This window comes from Clupea harengus, chromosome 7, assembly GCF_900700415.2.
Source record: "Clupea harengus chromosome 7, Ch_v2.0.2, whole genome shotgun sequence".
Taxonomy (NCBI): Eukaryota; Metazoa; Chordata; class Actinopteri; order Clupeiformes; family Clupeidae; genus Clupea; species Clupea harengus.
The window spans coordinates 24,737,044-24,755,568 of NC_045158.1; the positions used below are offsets into that span (position 1 = coordinate 24,737,044).

General features: G+C 45.6%; 3 protein-coding genes across 5 annotated transcripts in view; 2 read left to right on the forward strand and 1 right to left on the reverse strand.

Moving 5' to 3' along the window:
• The window catches only part of adamts13 (ADAM metallopeptidase with thrombospondin type 1 motif, 13), a 20,604-nt gene extending 18,024 nt beyond the window's left edge, over positions 1-2,580 (forward strand). For all 3 annotated transcript variants that reach the window (XM_031570920.2, XM_031570918.2, XM_031570919.2), the window contains exons 30-32: positions 398-577; positions 1,334-1,506; positions 1,878-2,580. In XM_031570920.2, the coding sequence (XP_031426780.1) occupies positions 398-577; positions 1,334-1,506; positions 1,878-2,033 (509 nt within the window). In that variant the 3' untranslated portion in view covers positions 2,034-2,580. The remainder of the gene's footprint in view (positions 1-397; positions 578-1,333; positions 1,507-1,877) is intronic.
• Positions 2,204-12,002, reverse strand: zgc:154046 (Carnitine O-acetyltransferase-like). The gene is made up of 14 exons (XM_031570921.2): positions 11,830-12,002; positions 10,512-10,781; positions 9,830-9,948; positions 8,810-8,863; positions 8,550-8,703; positions 7,342-7,516; positions 6,968-7,146; positions 6,519-6,619; positions 5,278-5,397; positions 4,843-4,965; positions 4,142-4,277; positions 3,912-3,974; positions 3,394-3,531; positions 2,204-3,253 (listed from the first exon to the last, which is right to left on the reverse strand). The coding sequence occupies exons 1-14, from the start codon at positions 11,854-11,856 to the stop codon at positions 3,038-3,040; spliced, it is 1,875 nt and encodes a 624-aa protein (XP_031426781.1). The 5' UTR covers positions 11,857-12,002; the 3' UTR covers positions 2,204-3,037.
• Positions 12,003-12,850: 848 nt separating this feature from the next.
• Positions 12,851-18,408, forward strand: LOC105894887 (gamma-glutamyl hydrolase). The gene is made up of 9 exons (XM_012821439.3): positions 12,851-13,128; positions 13,324-13,438; positions 13,560-13,610; positions 14,141-14,225; positions 15,533-15,671; positions 16,572-16,678; positions 16,970-17,063; positions 17,395-17,532; positions 18,087-18,408. Exons 1-9 carry the CDS (start codon positions 13,020-13,022, stop codon positions 18,203-18,205), a joined length of 957 nt encoding a protein of 318 aa, XP_012676893.2. The 5' UTR covers positions 12,851-13,019; the 3' UTR covers positions 18,206-18,408.
• Positions 18,409-18,525: the final 117 nt, after the last annotated feature.

The following is an 18,525-nucleotide window of genomic DNA, read 5'->3' on the forward strand; positions in this document are numbered from 1 at the left end:
CGTATACAGTCACAGGTATCATAATCCATAAATTAGCCGCGTCATTGTTTAAGCCGCGAGGTTCAGAGCATGGGAAAAAAGTAGCGGCTTATAGTCCGGAAATTACGGTACACTTCCTGTCATGTGTTGTCTATAGGAGTACACTCCCTGTCATGTGTTACCTGTAGGAGTATACTGTATATAATATGCTGTCATGTGTAGGAGTATATATGTGTGTGTGTGTGTGTGTGTGTGTATTATGCAGTCCTATGGGGGAATATGTATATATGTATTATGCAGTCCTGTGTACCGGTGCTGAGAGATCTAATATATATATGTATGTATTTTGCGGTCCTATGGAGGAATATATATATACTGTACCTAATAATCTAGAGATCTGATGCTTGGTCTTCTGCAGAGGAGTATGTGGCCTTCTACGACCGGCTCATTCTGATCAGGAAGTGCGAGAGGATGGTGGGCAAAGAGCTGACATCACGCACCAACGTCCTACTCGTGAGGCAGGGCCGTATCACCCCCGGCAATGGAGTGATGCTCACCTACAGCAGCAGGAAGAACCCGAAGACGAGCCACCAGCAGGGTGAGACACAGGAGAGTGGGACACAGGAGGGTGAGACACAGGAGAGTGAGACACAGGAGGTGGGGAGACAGGAGGGTGAGACACAGGAGGGTGAGACAGGAGAGTGGGGAAAGCACTGGCCCAATGCTAATGTTATTTGATTGATGACCTGAACACGTCCTTAGACGAAGACTTTACATCTCCGTAGGGATTTGAAGATTACCATTTTACATTTAAATACACAGATGTCTCTTAAGTTTTGCTCAGCTTGGGGCTGATGTTTGAGAGAAAGGAGGAAAAGTTGTAAAAGCTTGAAAACTCAAAGTGGTGTCTAATATCTGTCATTAATATCTGTTTTCAGATAGTGTAAACTCTGATTATTGATTTTCATATCTGGTAGTGATGGTCTGTTCGGCCTTTCTCCCAGACTGTGATGATGTAATAATGGTCTATTCTGTCTTTCTCCCAGACTCTGATGATGTAATAATGGTCTGTTCTGTCTCTCTCCCAGACTGTGATGATGTGTTCTGTGTCTCTCCCAGACTGTGATGATGTAATAATGGTCTGTTCTGTCTCTCTCCCAGACTGTGATGATGTAATAATGGTCTGTTCTGTCTCTCTCCCAGACTGTGATGATGTGTTCTGTCTCTCTCCCAGATTGTGATGATGTAATAATGGTCTGTTGTCTTTCTCCCAGACTGTGATGATGTAAAGATGGTCTGTTGTCTCTCTCCCAGACTGGGATGACGTAATAATGGTCTGTTGTCTCTCTCCCAGACTGTGATGTCCAGTTATTCGCCCCCACTGGTGTGATTGAGAACCCAACTAAAGGCTCCTCCTCCGAGGCTCAGACCTGCAGGGTCTTCCTCAATGCTCCGCCCTCCCTCCAGATCAAAATACAGGCCTTCAGCATGTTCAACACCACTTCCACACACACCACATATGTGCTGGTGAGTCTCACACACACACACACACACACACACACACACACACACACACACACACACACAGAGCTTGGGTACCACCGTAGATGCACGGCAGTATCTGAAATGCACTTGGAATATTTTGCATGATAATGTAATGTGCCTGAATGAAAATCGATCTATGTAATAAACGTAATAACCCATATATCTATAATAATTCTATAACCCAGACTGTCAGTTGCTGTGTAGTCTTACACTGGACTCTTCAGCTGGCTTCTCTCTGCTGTGGGGTCCTGTCTCTTTGTGGCCGTGTGAAACTGACCCGTGTGAAATTGACCCGTGTGAAACTGACCGTGTGAAACTGACCCGTGTGAAACTGACCGCTGCTGTTTTGTCAGATTCGAGACGTGGACACGCTAAAGACCACGGTGTTCACGGGCCACCAGCTCTTCTTGTGGAGCTCCAGTGGCAGCCGGGCGGAGGTGGAGTTCCACGGGCAGTACCAGCACATCAAGGGCTCCTTCCACGCACAGTACTCCTTCATTAGGCCCTGACCTCTGACCTCTTGAAGCCTCCACATGTTGGAAACGTGAAGTGTTTTAGTCCACGGGAAACCTGAAGTGTTTTACTCCACGGGCTGATGACGTCGTGATATACAGTGTGTTGCATTCAAAGACAGAACCACTGTGGTATAGCTTTTTCAATATAAAAAAAACAAAACATATTTTCATTGTTTTTAATGTTTATTTTAAAGTGATACAAATGTTTTTTATTTCAGACTGAACGTAGTTACTGAATCCAGCAACTCTGGAAGCCCTGATATGACAAAACTAGCAAAGGCACAAGGGGGTTTATACTGACATGACCTCTAAAGGAGGTTTGGGCATAGATAGGAGCACTTGGTCGACTGTATAGTCAAAGACTATGCAGTTAACATAACATGGTAAACAGCAGCAAACTCCAAACCAAACACTGTAAATAGCATTCTTAAGACACAAACACAAAGACTTTAAATATGTTCAAGCACAACAAAGAGTGTTGTTTCATAACACACGAGGAGTTTTGTTTTGTCTTTTTAAATAAACGACTTGAGTGGCTGGAGTTTGATCGTCCTGTGTTTTTACAGCTCACATCCATGTGACCACACTGCTCCTCTGGGGACAAACAGACTTCTGAGAAACGCCGAGTGTTTGGCTCTGGGTGCTGGTCGGAGTCATTACTCACTTGCCACGGGTGGTTAGAACACTAGGGGAGATGGTGGTCGCCAAGGAAACCTTTGTTACGTCACCCTTCATGCTGGGACCCTCATGCTGACCCCTTCTCCCCTGAATCCGTGACCTGTGACTTGGTTCATTTAAGGGACACTTCAGAAACACGACAGGCACAAAGGAGTGCCAATGTGCTGCCCCCCTCACGTATGCGTGTGTGTGTGTGTGAGTGTGTGTGTGTGTGTGTGTGTGTGTGTGTGTGTGTGTGTGTGTGTGTGAGGGTGTTTCCCTTCTCCGTCAGGCCATGTGTGGAGTCTGTTAGCTTCTTTGGCTGTGTCCCCCCGAGGCCTTCAGATGTTGGGCCTGGGCGTCTGCTCCAGCAGTTTCCTCATGTCCCCCAGAGCTTCCGCCAGGGAGCGGGAGAACTTGGAGGCGTTGGTCTCCTCGCAGCTGTTGTAGGCCGTCACGGCAAAGTTGATGTGGTTGTCCATTGGGTTGTAGCACACTCCATAGCCATCGGGCACCAGAGGACCCAGGCACATCACACAGTCCGTCTTACAGCCCACCTGATGGAGAATCACAGGTTCACAGGTCACTGTCAGCCAGACAGGATGTTTACATGTAACCATAACTCAGACAGGATTTTGTTTAGATGTAACCGTCAGCCCAGACAGGTGTACACACACACACACACACACACACACACCTGGCTAGTGTAAAGGTTGAAGTGCTGAGCCACAGCCCAGGCCGTGTCCATGAAGATCTCAGGTAGGGAGGTGAGGTCCTCAATGGCCACCATCTTTAGACCCAGCATGTGCCTGTCTATGGCCTGGCCATGAACAGCCTAACGAGAGAGAGAGAGAGAGACAGAGAGAGAGAGAGAGAGCTTACTCAATCAACAAAAATCACCTCATGTACAGAAACCAAACTAGCCTTATGTGCTTGTAGTGTGTTTGTACTATAGACAGATGGAATGCCTACTGATTTCCATGGTAGTAGTGTGTTTGTACTATCGAAAGATGGAACTGATTTCTATGGTTTTCAGTAATGGAATGATCAACATATTTTAAAGCTAAGGAATGATCATACAGAGACGTCAGGTTTCACTGCAGGACATTACTGAAAGGCAGAGTGACATGAAATGGCCTCAATCTGGAGGCCGTGACGTGATCTAGAGGCTGTGACGTGATCTAGAGGCTGTGACGTGACGTGCCGTGGTCTCACCATGTCCGCGTAGGCTCTGTGGGCCGTTATGGCCTTGTCCAGAAGGGAAACTTTCTCTGAGTTCTGCCAACACACACAGCACCAAATACAGGAAACAAGTCAGGTGTATCCACACAAAGACGCTCACGCACACACTGATAAACAGACACATGCACACACACACACACACACACCTTTTCACACATACCCACAAAAACACACGAGAGAGGGTAAAGCGAGAGCGGACTAACCTGTTTGGCCGGGTCGTCCATAGCTTTAACAAAAGCGAACGAGTCATTGGTGGTGGAGCGTATCGTTTCTGTTCGGCCCAGCCTAAACATCCTCAGAGACGCGCTCTCATAGGTCGAACAGCACTCCTTATACATTCTATAACATAACACAGCATTCTAAACATCTTCAAAGATGCATTATCATAGGGGGAACAGATCTCTTTATACATTCTATAACATAACACAGCATTCTAAACATCTTCAAAGATGCATTATCATAGGGGGAACAGATCTCTTTATACATTCTATAACATAACACAGCATTCTAAACATCCTCAGAGGCACAGCATTCTAAGCGTCCTCAAAGACGCGCTCTCATATTCTCAATATTTACCCTATCTGGTCTGCCGCTCACAAGAGATGATTCATAGTGACATAATTAACCTTGCAGTAGTCCATCAGTAATGTTCAGGCCTGTAGTAGGTGACCAGTAGTGATGCGATTAAACCTGCAATAGTCTATCAGTAATGGTCAGACCTGTAGTAGGTGACCAGTAGTGATGCGATTAAACCTGCAATAGTCTATCAGTGTTGGTCAGACCAGTAGTAGGTGACCAGTAATGATGCGATTAAACCTGCAATAGTCTATCAGGTAATGCTCAGACCTGTAGTAGGTGATCAGTAATGCTAAAACCAGTAGCAGATGATCAGGCAAGGTCAGACCTGTAGTAGGCCAGCTGCATGGCCATCTGGATGTAGGCATCTGGACTCAGCTTGTTGGCTTTAGGGACATCTTTCCCATAATCAGAAAATATGAAGGCCCTCACGTCCAGATCATGAACCATGCTGAGGGACAAGAGAATGAACAGGAGACATAACAAACATCTTCACTACATGCAGTTACTGTGATCCACTTCAGATTACTGAAATTACTGTGTTTATTTATAAAACTCCATATCCATTTACATAACTAATTTAAATAAACACAATGGTGCTGTGTCCTAATGTATACAAATAAGTTAATTTGTAGTGTTTGTCCCATGAAAGAACTTTGATAAATTTTAGCAACAGCTGACTCATCTCTTATATGTGTATGTGTGTGTGTGTGTGTGTGTGTATGTGAGTGTGCCGACTCATCCCTTGGTTCTCTGGACTCACATGTTCATGTTCTGCTTTGCGCTCTCGATGTCCTTCTTAATCTCCGGGGTGATGTTAAAACGCAGCTTCTGAGGCATCGGCAGTGGAATCATGGGAGCGCGGACCATCTGGGTCCTCTTCCTGTCATGACATCACCAACGCACACGCACACACACACCACACGAGAAATCGAGCGCAGCTCAAACTTGGCAGATCAACACTGTCCAAACATGCTAACACAGTGCAATGTACTCAGACATGCTGTTAGATTTAGGTGAATTTCATATCAGACCATAACTTCACCATACCAACTAAGCCCCCACAAGTTAGTTTGTGTGGGATATTTTTATGTTAAGATGAACATGGATTAGCTTATCAGTACAAAAGTCTCACTTTAGGAAAAGCAGACAAGACGCAGAAATAGACCATGACACCGGCACCAAATAACAGCAGATAAGGAAATTGTCTCTAGGGTCTCAAGGAGCCTCAGAATATCCACACCAGGCGGAGAAGGGGTCAGAGGTTCTTAGGACTCCCACATATACACACTAGGGGTCACAGGTGGCCTCAGAAAATAGTCTCAGGAACACACCCTTTGACCTTTGACCTTTGACACACCCACCTAACATTATGTCTTGTTAATTCTACACTATAAGAGAAGACCTCCTCGTAACCAGAAAACCTTTCCTGGCAGAAGAAGGCATGCCTTGTGGCATGCTCGTGCTGTGTGTCGAGGAACCATGGCTAGTGTGTGAATAAACGCATTCTTTCGCCAAGCCGTCTTCCACAAGTCTCTTACTCTGAAAAGCTAACTTGAATAAGTACGGGCCTTCGACGATTGCAACAGGGAATTTCGCCGAAGTACAGCAAATTCTTTCAGTGCTAATAGACTGATAGTAAGGAGAGCCCAGGTGTACCCAGAAATGCTAACACTCTGATAGTGTACACAGATGTGCGAGCACAATGATAATATACCCAGAAATGCTAACACTCTGATAGTGTACACAGACGTGCTAGCACAATGATAATATACCCAGACATGCTAACGTACTAATGACCCAGATGTACCCAGGCATACTAACACACTGGTAATGTATCCAGACGATGCTAACACTTTGATAGTGTACACAGGCATGCTAACACACGGACAATGTACCCAGATGTGCTAACACACTGATAATGTACCCAAACGTGCTAATGCACGTAGCCTACATGTACCCAGACATGCTAGCATGCAGCAAAACCCTAAAATGGCCGCTTACATGTACTCTACCACATAATCCAACAGATACATTATGGGGGGTCCCTCTGTTGGAGCGTGCTCATAGGTGAGTCCACACGACCCGTCCTCTCCAATGATGAACTGCACAGAGAAAAAAAACATCTGACATGCTTCTAGTGTAGCGTTCCCTTTTCCCACATTCCTTTTTTTCCATTTCCTGTGCCAACACCCTGGTACTGGTCTATTTGTGATCTCCTGGCTGTATTCATCGGTGCTTGTTTTGATGATCAACTAGTCAGATTAGCATCCAGATGTGGTGAAATGAATGAGGGTTTTGGGCTGGGAAAACATCTAGACATTAGTTTACACTGACCCTAATGTCTCAGTTTACTCGCTACCTCAGAGCGTAAAGGCCCTAGTATCACAGTGGCCATAAGACAGGCACTGACCTTTCCCTAGTATCACAGTGGCCATAGGACAGGCACTGACCTGCAGGGTCTTATCAAACCAGCGGTTGCCAGAGTTCCAGCGACTGCCTCCACCATGCAGCATCTGGGCGGCGGCGCGGCTGTAGTAGAGATCGTCAGACACGCTCGCCAAAGGAGCGTCCAGACACACGGTGAAGATGCTCTTCTCGATCGCCCGCACCGACTCCTTGTTAGTCTTATCTGCCGTCCCAAAGAAAAAGAAAAAAGAAATTAAAATAAAGACAAGGGTTTGTTGTAGACCCTTTCCCTACCTTTGATGAGGTTGTTGTGTGTATTTTCTACCTTTGTTGAGGTTGGTGTGTGTCTTTCCTCCCTTTGTTGAGGTTGGTGTGTGTCTTTCCTACCTTTGTTGAGGTTGGTGTGTGTCTTTCCTACCTTTGATGAGGTTGTTGTAGGCCTTTCCCCAGGTGTTGCGGTGCTGTGAGGTGAGGATGCCGATTGGCTCCTTGTTCGTCTGCAGGGAGGAGTTCCAGATCTTCTCCAGCTGAAGGTAGATCTGATCCACGGTCAGAGGAGTGCCGTCGCTATTATAAACATCCAGAATGAAGAACTGCAAAGAGAACACAAGCGTGAACTAGGACGACGCAAATGAGGTATGGGAACATGCAATATAAACTTTCAACCAAAACATTTCATATTGTCAAGTCAAGTCAAGTTTATTTCATCCATTAAAAAAACATGTCTCTGCACACCTGCTACCATTCACTTTACCAGCCACATCTTTAAGCCATGCCAGGACCACCAGTCCTTGCCTGATAATCCTGCCTTTCATTGCCAGGCCTGTCTGTTGATATTCTTGATCTCTTGCCCTTTTGTTATCAACCTAAGCCTGTTTTTCACCACGTGAGTTTTTCGGTTGAGCCCCTGGGTACCTTCGCCTCTCTGTGTCTGTCTGCCTGCCTGTGTCTGACTGCCTGTGTCTGCCTGCCTGTGTCTGTCTGTCTGCCTGTGTCTGTCTGCCTGTGTCTGCCTGCCTGTGTCTGCCTGCCTGTGTCTGCCTGCCTGTGTCTGCCTGCCTGTATCTGCCTGTCTGTGCCTGACTGTTTTTTTGACTGATGGATTTTGCCTAAGCCTTGCCTGTGCCTTTGCTGAGATTTTTGTTGGACTTTTTGCCTTCTGTTTTTTTTAATTAAAACTCTCTAAGTCGCTCTTTGGGCAAACATCTGGTCTTGGGTCCTTAAATCCAATTGATGGAATCATTAAAAATCACCCCCCAAATTAATTAATTAATTAATTTAATTTCAACAACCACAGCCACCAGTTTGTTATTTCTAACATCCTTTACTAATGAGGTATGTTTATGTACTCTGTCTGTGTGTGTGTGTGAGAGAGAGATATGTGTTTATGTACTCTGTGTGTGTGTGTGAGAGAGAGATGTGTTTATGTACTCTGTCTGTGTGTGTGTTTGCGAGAGATGTGTTTATGTACTCTGTGTTTGTGTGCGTGTGTGTGAGAGAGATATGTGTTTATGTACTCTTCTGTGTGTGTGTGTGTGTATGAGGTGTGTTTATGTACTTTGTGTGTTTGTGTGTGTGTGTGTGTGAGGTGTGTGAGAGATGTGTTTATGTACTCTGCACCAGTACCTGGAAGTTGTGAACCACAGTGATGTGTGTGTGGTGGTCGTGGTTGACGATGGAGTCCTTCTTGGGCCCGGGGATGCGACAGCAGGACAGGACGTGGTAGTACTGGTCCATGCACAGTGGCTTCCCCCCGAGGTGCTGCACGGGCAGCGTCTCGCTGGAACACAGAGCAGGGCGAGAGCCAATCAGCACGCACGTTTACTGACCTCTTCCTGCTTCTGAGGGGAATTCATTCATTCATGAACGGAAGGCGTGGAACTCACTTGTCAAGCATCTTCTTGAAGGAGAGCACTCCAGCTATCAAGTTAGCTGCAAACCTGTAGGGGGAACACTCAAACACTCAGTATGATGTGCTCTTGCAGGTGACTGTGCATAAAGCACTTTCATACGTCTTCATAAGTATCCTTTCAGTTATCACACACGAGGCCCTAATGTCACAGGGCAGCGAGCTGTGAGCTAGCCGTGTGACGTAATGATAGTCCTCAAAAGTCTGCAGATCAGACACGCCTACCTTTTAGATGAGACACGCCCAGATCAGACACGCCCAGATTTTAGATCAAATTAAGACCCATATCGTAACGGGGTATAATAGCGGCATGTGTGTGTTATCGGCTACGTTCGCGTTGTCATGTTAATCTATTATTAAACTTAGCATATCGATTGTTTAACAGACTGGCCGATTTTTAACAAACCGGCCGATAACCGACGTAGCTACGCTACTCTCTTAAAAACTCATGCGCTGCGCTTAAAAAGCATAGCAAATCTAGATGTGAAATGGGTTCAGTGCTTGTTGGCTTCGCTTGGTCTGGACACAATGCTTTGAGTTCGGCCCGGGTGACAGTGCTCCCAAAAAAAGCAGTGCAATGCTACTGTGGGGCTCGGGCGGTGTGCTTTAAATAGCCCCATGAATGAGGAAGTGACTGTGTGCAAAGGTCAGCCTGGCTCTCAAGTCCCCACTCTCACGATCAAACAGGCCCACCGACGAATCTCTCATCCTGACTCACTTCACATAACTAAATATACAGAGCTTCCTCTCATCTACACAGAAGGCTTCACTAAAGACGACGGCTGATGCTTTTACATTCATAAATACACCATGGTGGGTGGCTTAGTTTACTTGATGCTTTGACATTGATAAATACATCATGGTGGGTGGCTTAGTTTACTTGATGCTTTTACAAAATGATTAATACATCATGGTGGGTGGCTTAGTATACTTGATGGCTAAGTATACTTGATGGCAGATTTCATACATTTGATTTAATCACACTTTTACTGTTTACCTAATTTGCCCTTGGCGATCCTTGAAATGCACTCTGGGTAAGACCACACCTGGACTGGTGTACATGGCAACAGGCATGCGTGAGTCCAGATAGGCGGACTGCATCCACCAATCAGTCAGCTGTGTGAGACAGAGAGAGACAGAGAGAGAGAGAGAGAGAGAGAGAGAGAAAGAGAGAGAGAGAGAGAGAGGGAGAGGGAGAGAGAGATAGAGAGAGAGATATATATGAACGTGAGGGGTTAACAAATTCAGCATCAGTTCCGCTTCAGTGTGTGTGGGAAACATCGAAATGCTGAGCTTTTGAGATGATGAGTGTTTCTGATCCAGTGGATGTTTCTCAAACCATTTCCTTGTTTCCCCTTCGGAGATTCCTAAAACACGCCATAAAAACAAGGATGCACATATGCACACACACTCTCAACTCTTTACTTTCTTTCTATGTATCTGTCTGTTTTGCACACACACACACGCTTACAGGCACACACACACACACACTAACAGACACACACACACACACACTAACAGACACACACACACACACACACACACACACACTAACAGACACACACACACACACACCCACACTAACAGACACACACACACACACACACACACACACACACACACACACACACACACACACACACACACACACACACTAACACACACACACACAGGTGTACCCAGTTCTCTGTCTTGCGTGCACGCCTCTCCAGGCCCTTCTGCAGGCGGTCTCCGACGCCGGACTTGAGGAAGTCGTTGAGGAGGTCCCGCGTGTGCTCCAGCTCCTCGGGGCTGAGCAGGGGCTCCAGCACGGTCAGGTAGCGCTCGCAGGTCTGCTGCAGGGGGGGCACCGGCAGCTTGGGCAGCCCCTCCTGCTGCTGCATCAGCGGCCGCGCCCACTCCTGCGCCACCCCCGCGGGCCGTGCCAGCAGCGGGCGGCTCGCCCTGGTCTGGGGACGAAACCGCAACCACTTTTCATACATACACCTCCATAACAATAACTTTCAAATTCAATTAAATCCTATTTATAGAGCGCCAAAACAATAACATTGTCTCAAGGTGCTCAACTCCTATGTCCCTTATAGACAACCAAACACAGCATGGGACACAAGACCAGTATTAGAAATGTGTTACATATCATATTATTGTAATGTCTGGTACACCATTCTGGTGTGTGCAACCTCTTGTTGATATAGTGTGCTGTTGTGTTAAGTTACATCCCCCCCCTACTGGGGACGCTAAATATCAGAGCCAAGATTGTGGAGGCATGGCAAGATCATATCGGTAGTGGGCGACACTTAGGTGAATCACACAGGTGATTTGTACGTGCATAGCTCTTGTCAACACCTAAGACTTGACAGGACTACAGGAATGTAATGACATTATCATGTAGCTTTAATTACATAGATATAATATGACTGTAGAGCACGGTTAAGTATTACTTACTTTTTACGCTGGTGTAGTTCAGGTGGTGTGACAAGCTAAAACAGCAGGCAGATAGCCTACCGAACTGTAAATCTACGGGCAAAACAAACACCCAAGGCATGCACCGACATCTCTCCGATGTAACTTGAAACCATCAACAGCTATCAGATGACGGCCTGATCTTTTTGTCAGTAATACTTCGCATGGACCAATTTCGTTTAGGAAGGGCAAATGTAAAACAGAAGCAAACGCAGTTAATTTAATCTAATCGAAATCATAAAATCAGATCATGACCTTCAAGTGCGAACCAACTACAAATGTTACCCTGCCGGATGACCTATATGTGTTTTAATGGCAGCTGGTTACACGCCTGAAGTCACCATGCTCCTGATTTCTTTACACTATGCTTTTCAAGACAGCCCAGCAGCTGTGACCGTGATCTGTGTCTGACACTGTAGCCTAATTACCCACCAGTCGGCTAAACCTAGCTCCGAGAGGGTGTGTTGCCTATAGATATGTTATCAGGAATTCGAGTATTTGGTCAATTCTAAACGAATGAAAAAAATTACCCACCATCGATCTGGCTAGAAGAGTCAGCATGCTTCAGGCAAAAGGCTGCCAGATGGGGTCACAAGAGTAAAATCACCAACTCTGTCATTCTGCGCGAACGCGTCCAGTGCGCCACAAGGACGAAATTTGTGTCTTCCAAGACTTCGACAATATCCGCCCTCCTTCGGACAACTTCGGCAGTAGCAGTCAACTCTCGCGCTACAGCACTACCTATAAATAGGCCACTCGCTGGCCTGAGGGAATAATCGAATCTCTGTGGACTCCCCCTGGAAGAGTAACGAGATTACATGGTTTGCGCTGACCCAGTGGCGATGCCACTAACAATGGTAAAAGCACTGACCGCGGACACGACACTGACGAAAGCCAACAGATTCTGCTTTCCTGAGAAGGGTCTATCGGCAGACTTGACTTTCTTGGGCAGCCAAACACACTCATTCACATCTACACAATTGAAACCCCTTGGATACAAATACATTCAACCACAGAATACAGCACGTGAAGCCAGGGAGGTGTGTCGTTCTTCACTTTAGGCAGCTGTACCTGGTAGCACTCTACAAACGCTCTCAAACGCACTATCATTAAAGTATTTATTTAGGCGTTGGAGTCGTTATAGTCTTACAAAGATCAAATTACTATGTATGTGAAATTCTTGCAATTCGGCTAGCCGTTATTCAGTGAGAGAGGAAAGAGCAGCCTAAATGCAGGGGCCTAAATGCAGGCTTCAGTGTGGCCTCGGCACCACCACTACGCCTCATGTTTTACATAAAGTAATAATGTTTCTCTTTGTGAGAGACATGCGCTTGCCACACAACATTTAAGCAGTCAGTATGAAAAAGGTCATCTGTTTTCCCACTCGACACTCTTTAGGAACGTTCCCCCTCAACTCTAGTCCGCTCGGAAGGAGCGCACGTGAGGAGGAGGGTGGCGCAATCCCTTATTGCTAAAACACACAGAGGCAACATTTCATATATGAAGTGTCATGTGAAAATGTCATGATGTCGGATGTTCCACACCACCTCACAATAAAGGTCTAGTCTGACTTCTTCTATTTCCTTCCAAAAGTACAGGCCACTCCTCCTTTAACCGCCGTGTGCCTGCAGTTTAAATGCCGGTCGCTCGGCCGCGAGTAATCGGAGTTCCTGGGACCTTGAAAGTTTGCCTTCTGCAGGTCGGGCTTGCCTAACACTCGGAAGATGGAGCGATTGGGGCTGCTACTTTTCGTCTCTGCGCTGAGCGTGAGTTTAGCGCGACCAGCAGTTGAACTACGTTCAGGCGCACCCGTGAACGAGCGGCCAATAATCGGTAAATAATAATCGTGTCTGCTATCAGTGTGTAAGATGTCATGTTGCAAAATGCTAAAATTGAGCTATTGTTCATCTTATGTTCACCATATTTGAGTTTTAAGCTATGTGAACCTTTTTTTTTTGTGTGAACTCTAGCTGTGACAATATGCTGACCTGATTGTGACAATTATGCTGACGTCTCAAATCTTTCAAGGTATTTTAACCCAAGAGGTGTCTGATGATGATATGAGACCATTTGGGAAGACTTACATCCCCGCCTCGTATGTCAAGTACATAGAATCAGCTGGCAGCCGAGTGGTTCCTATCAGGTAGGAAGACTCTGATTTATTTTGCAGTGCTTATTTTATGATAAAGAAAGAAAAGAGTTACCACCGTAAACTATACGAACACGTGTGTCCAATTTCAGGACTGAATATTGCTGTTTTACAGATTGAACCAGACCCAAGCTGAATATGAGAAGATTTTCACGGAAATAAATGGGTAAGAGAGTTGCTGGTTCCTGATATGCAGGTCCTGAAGCAGAACCAACCTAGCAGTTTACCTTAATTTCTAGAGAGGAAGCAAAACATGTACAAAATTGTCTAACAATGTTTGTGAACTTTAACTGTAGGGTACATAATGTGTGTTGCTGATGTTATGGACAGAACAAAAATTTGAATTTGTAAACATAAACTAATATATTAGATAAGTATGCTTTCTTACAATTTTCTATGTTTCAATATTTCATAAAAATAAAACATTCTTCACAATATGTGATATCAATATGCAAAAACTATTGCCAAACTTTTGATACAGCTTGTATTGAGCGATTAAGAAGTGTACTGTATGTAGCTGTCCTCTAGGTGGCAGCACTTTCCTGTGGAAATCCTGTGATGTTTATCATTAAGTTAGTTAGATACCCAGTTAGACAGCATTTTAACCCATTTGGAACGGACCCCATTGGTCAGTGGAGTGGATGTTGGTGGTAACTCATCTGTCTGTCTGTCTGTCTGTCTGTCTCTCCAACATAGCCTGTTGTTCATTGGAGGAGCGGTGGATTTGGTGAAATCAGACTATGCCCAGACTGCAATGTTTTTTTACCAGCTCGCTGTAAAGGTGCGTGCGTGTGTGTGTGTGTGTGTGTGTGTGTGTGTGTGTGTGTGTGTGTGTGTGTGTGTGTGTGTGTGTGTGTGTGTGTGTGTGTGTGATTATCAAGATGGGTAGTTTTTTTGCACGTGAGTGGGTTGTGTAATATTTTATTGTGGCTGTAAAGATGAGATCACAGTGCTTGTGCCAGCGGGGCGTTTGAGAGTGCAGTGCTGAAGGCTGACAGGAAGACAGGAAAGTGCCTATCTGGCACTTTCATGACACGGCAGATGGACTGATTGGTAAACATGTCCATATTTGGTAAACATGTCCATACTGTATTTGGTAAACATGTCCATATTTGGTAAGCATGTCCATACTGTATTTGGTAAACATGTCCATATTTGGTAAACATGTCCATACTGTATTTGGTAAACATGTCCATATTTGGTAAACATGTCCATACTGTATTTGGTAAACATGTCCATATTTGGTAAACATGTCCATACTGTATTTGGTAAACATGTCCATACTGTATTTGGTAAACATGTCCATATTTGGTAAACATGTCCATACTGTATTTGGTAAGCATGTCCATATTTGGTAAGAATGTCCATATTTGGTAAACATGTCCATACTGTATTTGGTAAACATGTCCATATTTGGTAAGCATGTCCATTGTCCAGAAAACCTACATCCCGTCAGGCATTCCTTCGACTTCATCCAATAGAATCCGAATAAGGCCTGAGCTCCTGACCGAGGAGAAAAGACTCCTATTTACCTCCAGTGGTTCCCATAGGCTTGTGATCATGCACAGGAGTGAGAGCCTAGAGACGCATAATGTGGTGTTGATGATACGCTGAGGTGACCGTACGTGCAGCCTGACTGCTGTTCTGTGGTTGTCCCTCTAACAGGCTAACGACGCGTCCTGATTGGTGTTCTGTGGTTGTCCCTGTAACAGGCTAACGACGCGTCCTGATTGCTGTTCTGTGGTTGTCCCTGTAACAGGCTAACGACGCGTCCTGATTGCTGTTCTGTGGTTGTCCCTCTAACAGGCTAACGACGCGTCCTGATTGCTGTTCTGTGGTTGTCCCTGTAACAGGCTAACGACGCGTCCTGATTGCTGTTCTGTGGTTGTCCCTGTAACAGGCTAACGACGCGTCCTGATTGCTGTTCTGTGGTTGTCCCTGTAACAGGCTAACGACGCGTCCTGATTGCTGTTCTGTGGTTGTCCCTCTAACAGGCTAACGACGCGTCCTGATTGCTGTTCTGTGGTTGTCCCTGTAACAGGCTAACGACGCGTCCTGATTGCTGTTCTGTGGTTGTCCCTCTAACAGGCTAACGACGCGGAGGACTTCTTCCCCCTGTGGGGAACCTGCATGGGGTTCCAGCTGCTCACAGTCCTGGTGGCCGGAGAGGACCTGCTGAGCCGCACCACAGCGGAGAACATCGCGATGCCCCTCAACCTCACCACAGGTAGGCGCAGCTCATATACGAACTATACCATAACATCACACACACTATACCATAACATCATAACATCACACACTATACCATAACATCACACACACTATACCATAACATCACAGCACAAAACATCTCAACTCCTCTCAACCTTGCACTTTGCATTGAGTGGAGGGGGTGACTCTTTGAGGGGATGAGTGTGGCAAGAAATGTTAACATGTCTTACAGCATTTCTATTTCTTTATTTTATTTTTATTTTCAAAAACACCTGAGCCAGCATCCCTCGGCTGTGTCATATCCTGAGCAAACATTCTAAGTTCAGACTCACACACTCTTTGGCACTTGCTGTCATGACGAGTCATCAGAATGCGCCGCCATGGAAACTTCAGTTGCCCTGAGAAACCATTCCAGTTGATGAAATTACTTATCAATGTTCTGCGTAAGTAACAAGGCTATGGTGACCTTCAGGACAGTCATCCAGTTTATTTCACTTCCTCCCCCTCCTCCCCCCCATCACCTTTCAGTTCTCGTTACATCAGCCTCAGCAGTGATCACTGAAGGGCCATCAAACTCAGGGAGAGAAAGTTAAAAAAGACCTCCATTGATACTGCATGTGACAGTGCGTAGAACACACAACTCACCTTGCTTGTTTGTGCTTGTGCCAGGAACAATGGCGTGAGTAAAAGCTCTGATGCCAATGTTGCCTAGTCGAGAGGAGATGTCAGTGCTAAGAGGAGATGTATCTCTTGGTAAAAGTGAAAATATTTTCTCCTCCTCTCCCTTCTTCTTCACCTCGCTCCTCTTCTTCTCCTCTCTCCTCTTCTTCTCCTCGCTCCTCTTCTTCTCCTCTCTCCTCTTCTTCACCTCTCTCCTCTTCTTCACCTCACTCCTCTTCCTCGCTCCTCCTAACAGAGGCCCGCTCCAGCCGCATGTTTGAGGACTTCCCTCCAGACCTCTTTTCGTCTCTGTCCCAGAAGCCTCTCACTGGGAACTTCCATCACTACGGAGTCACTGAGAAGGTGAGTGCTGGGGCCAACTTTCAGCTAGTTCACATGATGTGGTTTCTGGACACACTATGTTAGTTCTAGTTTTTAAGCTAAACAGCCTTTCTGGAGGTGTTAGTTTCTCACACACCACTGTTGATCCGCACAATAATCTAAGAGAACTGCATGCGAGTAACACACCCGAGATCCACGTCAAGTCTGTGGTGTTCAACTCAAGCTCTCCAACCCTTACTCATGCTGCTTCTGGTCTCCTGGTGTCCAACCCTTACTCATGCCAACCCTTACTTAAGCTGTTTCTGGTCCCAGGTGTTTACGGAGAATGACAGACTGAGGGAGTTCTTTTCTGTGTTATCCACAAACATTGCTGAGGACGGATCAGTCTTTGTCTCAACAATGGAAGGTATCCTTCTTTCAGGCTGGCAACTGGCTCTCCCAGACACACACACACACACACACACACACACACACACACACACACACACACACACACAAACACAAACACACACAAACATACAGTCAGGAGCTCAGCCCTCAGAGTAACCCTGTAAAGGTACCCAACACACTGATTTTCTCAGAAACACACTACTCAACCCAACCCACTGATTTTCCACAGAAACACACTACTCAACTCAACACACTGATTTTCCACAGAAACACACTACTCAACTCAACACACTGATTTTCAGAGAGGTATTTTAAATCCTGATGTGTTTAATGTTTATGTGTTACAGGAAAGCAGTACCCCTTCTATGGGGTACAGTGGCACCCCGAGGTGAACCGCTTCCAGTGGAACCCCAAGTATCACTTCCCCCACGCTGTGGATGCGGTCAGAGTTTCAGTGCTACTCGCAGACTTCTTCGTCAACGAAGGTACATAGCGCACATTTAGTTAACATGACTATGTGTGTGCTCTTGTGTGTGTGACTATGTGTGCGAAAGTGCATATGATTGTGTATCTGGAGTACTCGTTGATATGGAACACCATGAAAGCCCTGGCATGTTCCTGAGAGATTCTAAAATGTTGAAATCACCATTTAAACCATCTATCGTGTGTGTACATGTGTGTACCATCTGTCGTGTGTTTACATGTGTGTACCATCTATCGTGTGTGTGCATGTGTATACCATCCTATCGCAGGGAATGTTTTGCTTACATTAGCAGTTAGAGTTTTGGGCTTGGGCATGGCTGTGGTGGGGATACTTAAGTCTCTTTCACAATAGGAATGTGTGTGTGTGTGTGTGTGTGTGTGTGTGTCTGTTTATTTTTGTGAGTGTGTGTGTGCACGCTCATACTGAGTGTGTGTGTGTGTGTGTGTGTGTGTGTGTGTGTGTGAGAGAGAGAGAGAGGAATCTTGAGCATTTGATAAAAAGAATGTAGGTGTGTGAAATAAAAGTGTGTCATCTCATGCTGTTGTCTCCTTAAAGGCAGGAAGAGTTCTCATCACTTCACCGACGTTGAGGATGAGAATGAGGCTTTGATCTACAACTACAACCCTGTTTACATCGGAAACTTCACCGGATACGAACAAGCCTACTTCTTCTGAGGACACAGACAGACAGACACACACACACACACACACACACACACACACACACACACACAGACACACCAGATATGCACAGATGTTATAGGTCCACATATAGTCACATAGACAGCTTGCGACAAATGCCTCCCTTCTATTTTTTTAAATAAATATTTTTTAAATACGAATTTTTAATGTCTTGAAATAAATTTGAATGGAATCAAGTTTTCTTTGAATGTTTTTATTCCATTGAGGGTGGTGTTATAGTAAGTGGTGATTTTTGTTTATTCGTTTACACCTGGCACCTTCATATTGTGTGTTTCGCTACACTGTGCCATCCA

Coding starts and splice junctions, on each gene's coding strand:
- LOC105894887 (XM_012821439.3), top strand. CDS start 13,020: ATGGAGCGATTGGGGCTGCTACTTTTCGTCTCTGCGCTGAGCGTGAGT. Junction 13,129..13,323: donor GAACGAGCGGCCAATAATCG/GTAAATAATAAT, acceptor AAATCTTTCAAG/GTATTTTAACCCAAGAGGTG. Junction 13,611..14,140: donor ATTTTCACGGAAATAAATGG/GTAAGAGAGTTG, acceptor TCTCCAACATAG/CCTGTTGTTCATTGGAGGAG.
- zgc:154046 (XM_031570921.2), bottom strand. CDS start 11,856: ATGCTGACTCTTCTAGCCAGATCGATG. Junction 3,975..4,141: donor TGGACGACCCGGCCAAACAG/GTTAGTCCGCTC, acceptor GTGTGTTGGCAG/AACTCAGAGAAAGTTTCCCT. Junction 3,532..3,911: donor ACAGAGCCTACGCGGACATG/GTGAGACCACGG, acceptor CTCTCTCGTTAG/GCTGTTCATGGCCAGGCCAT.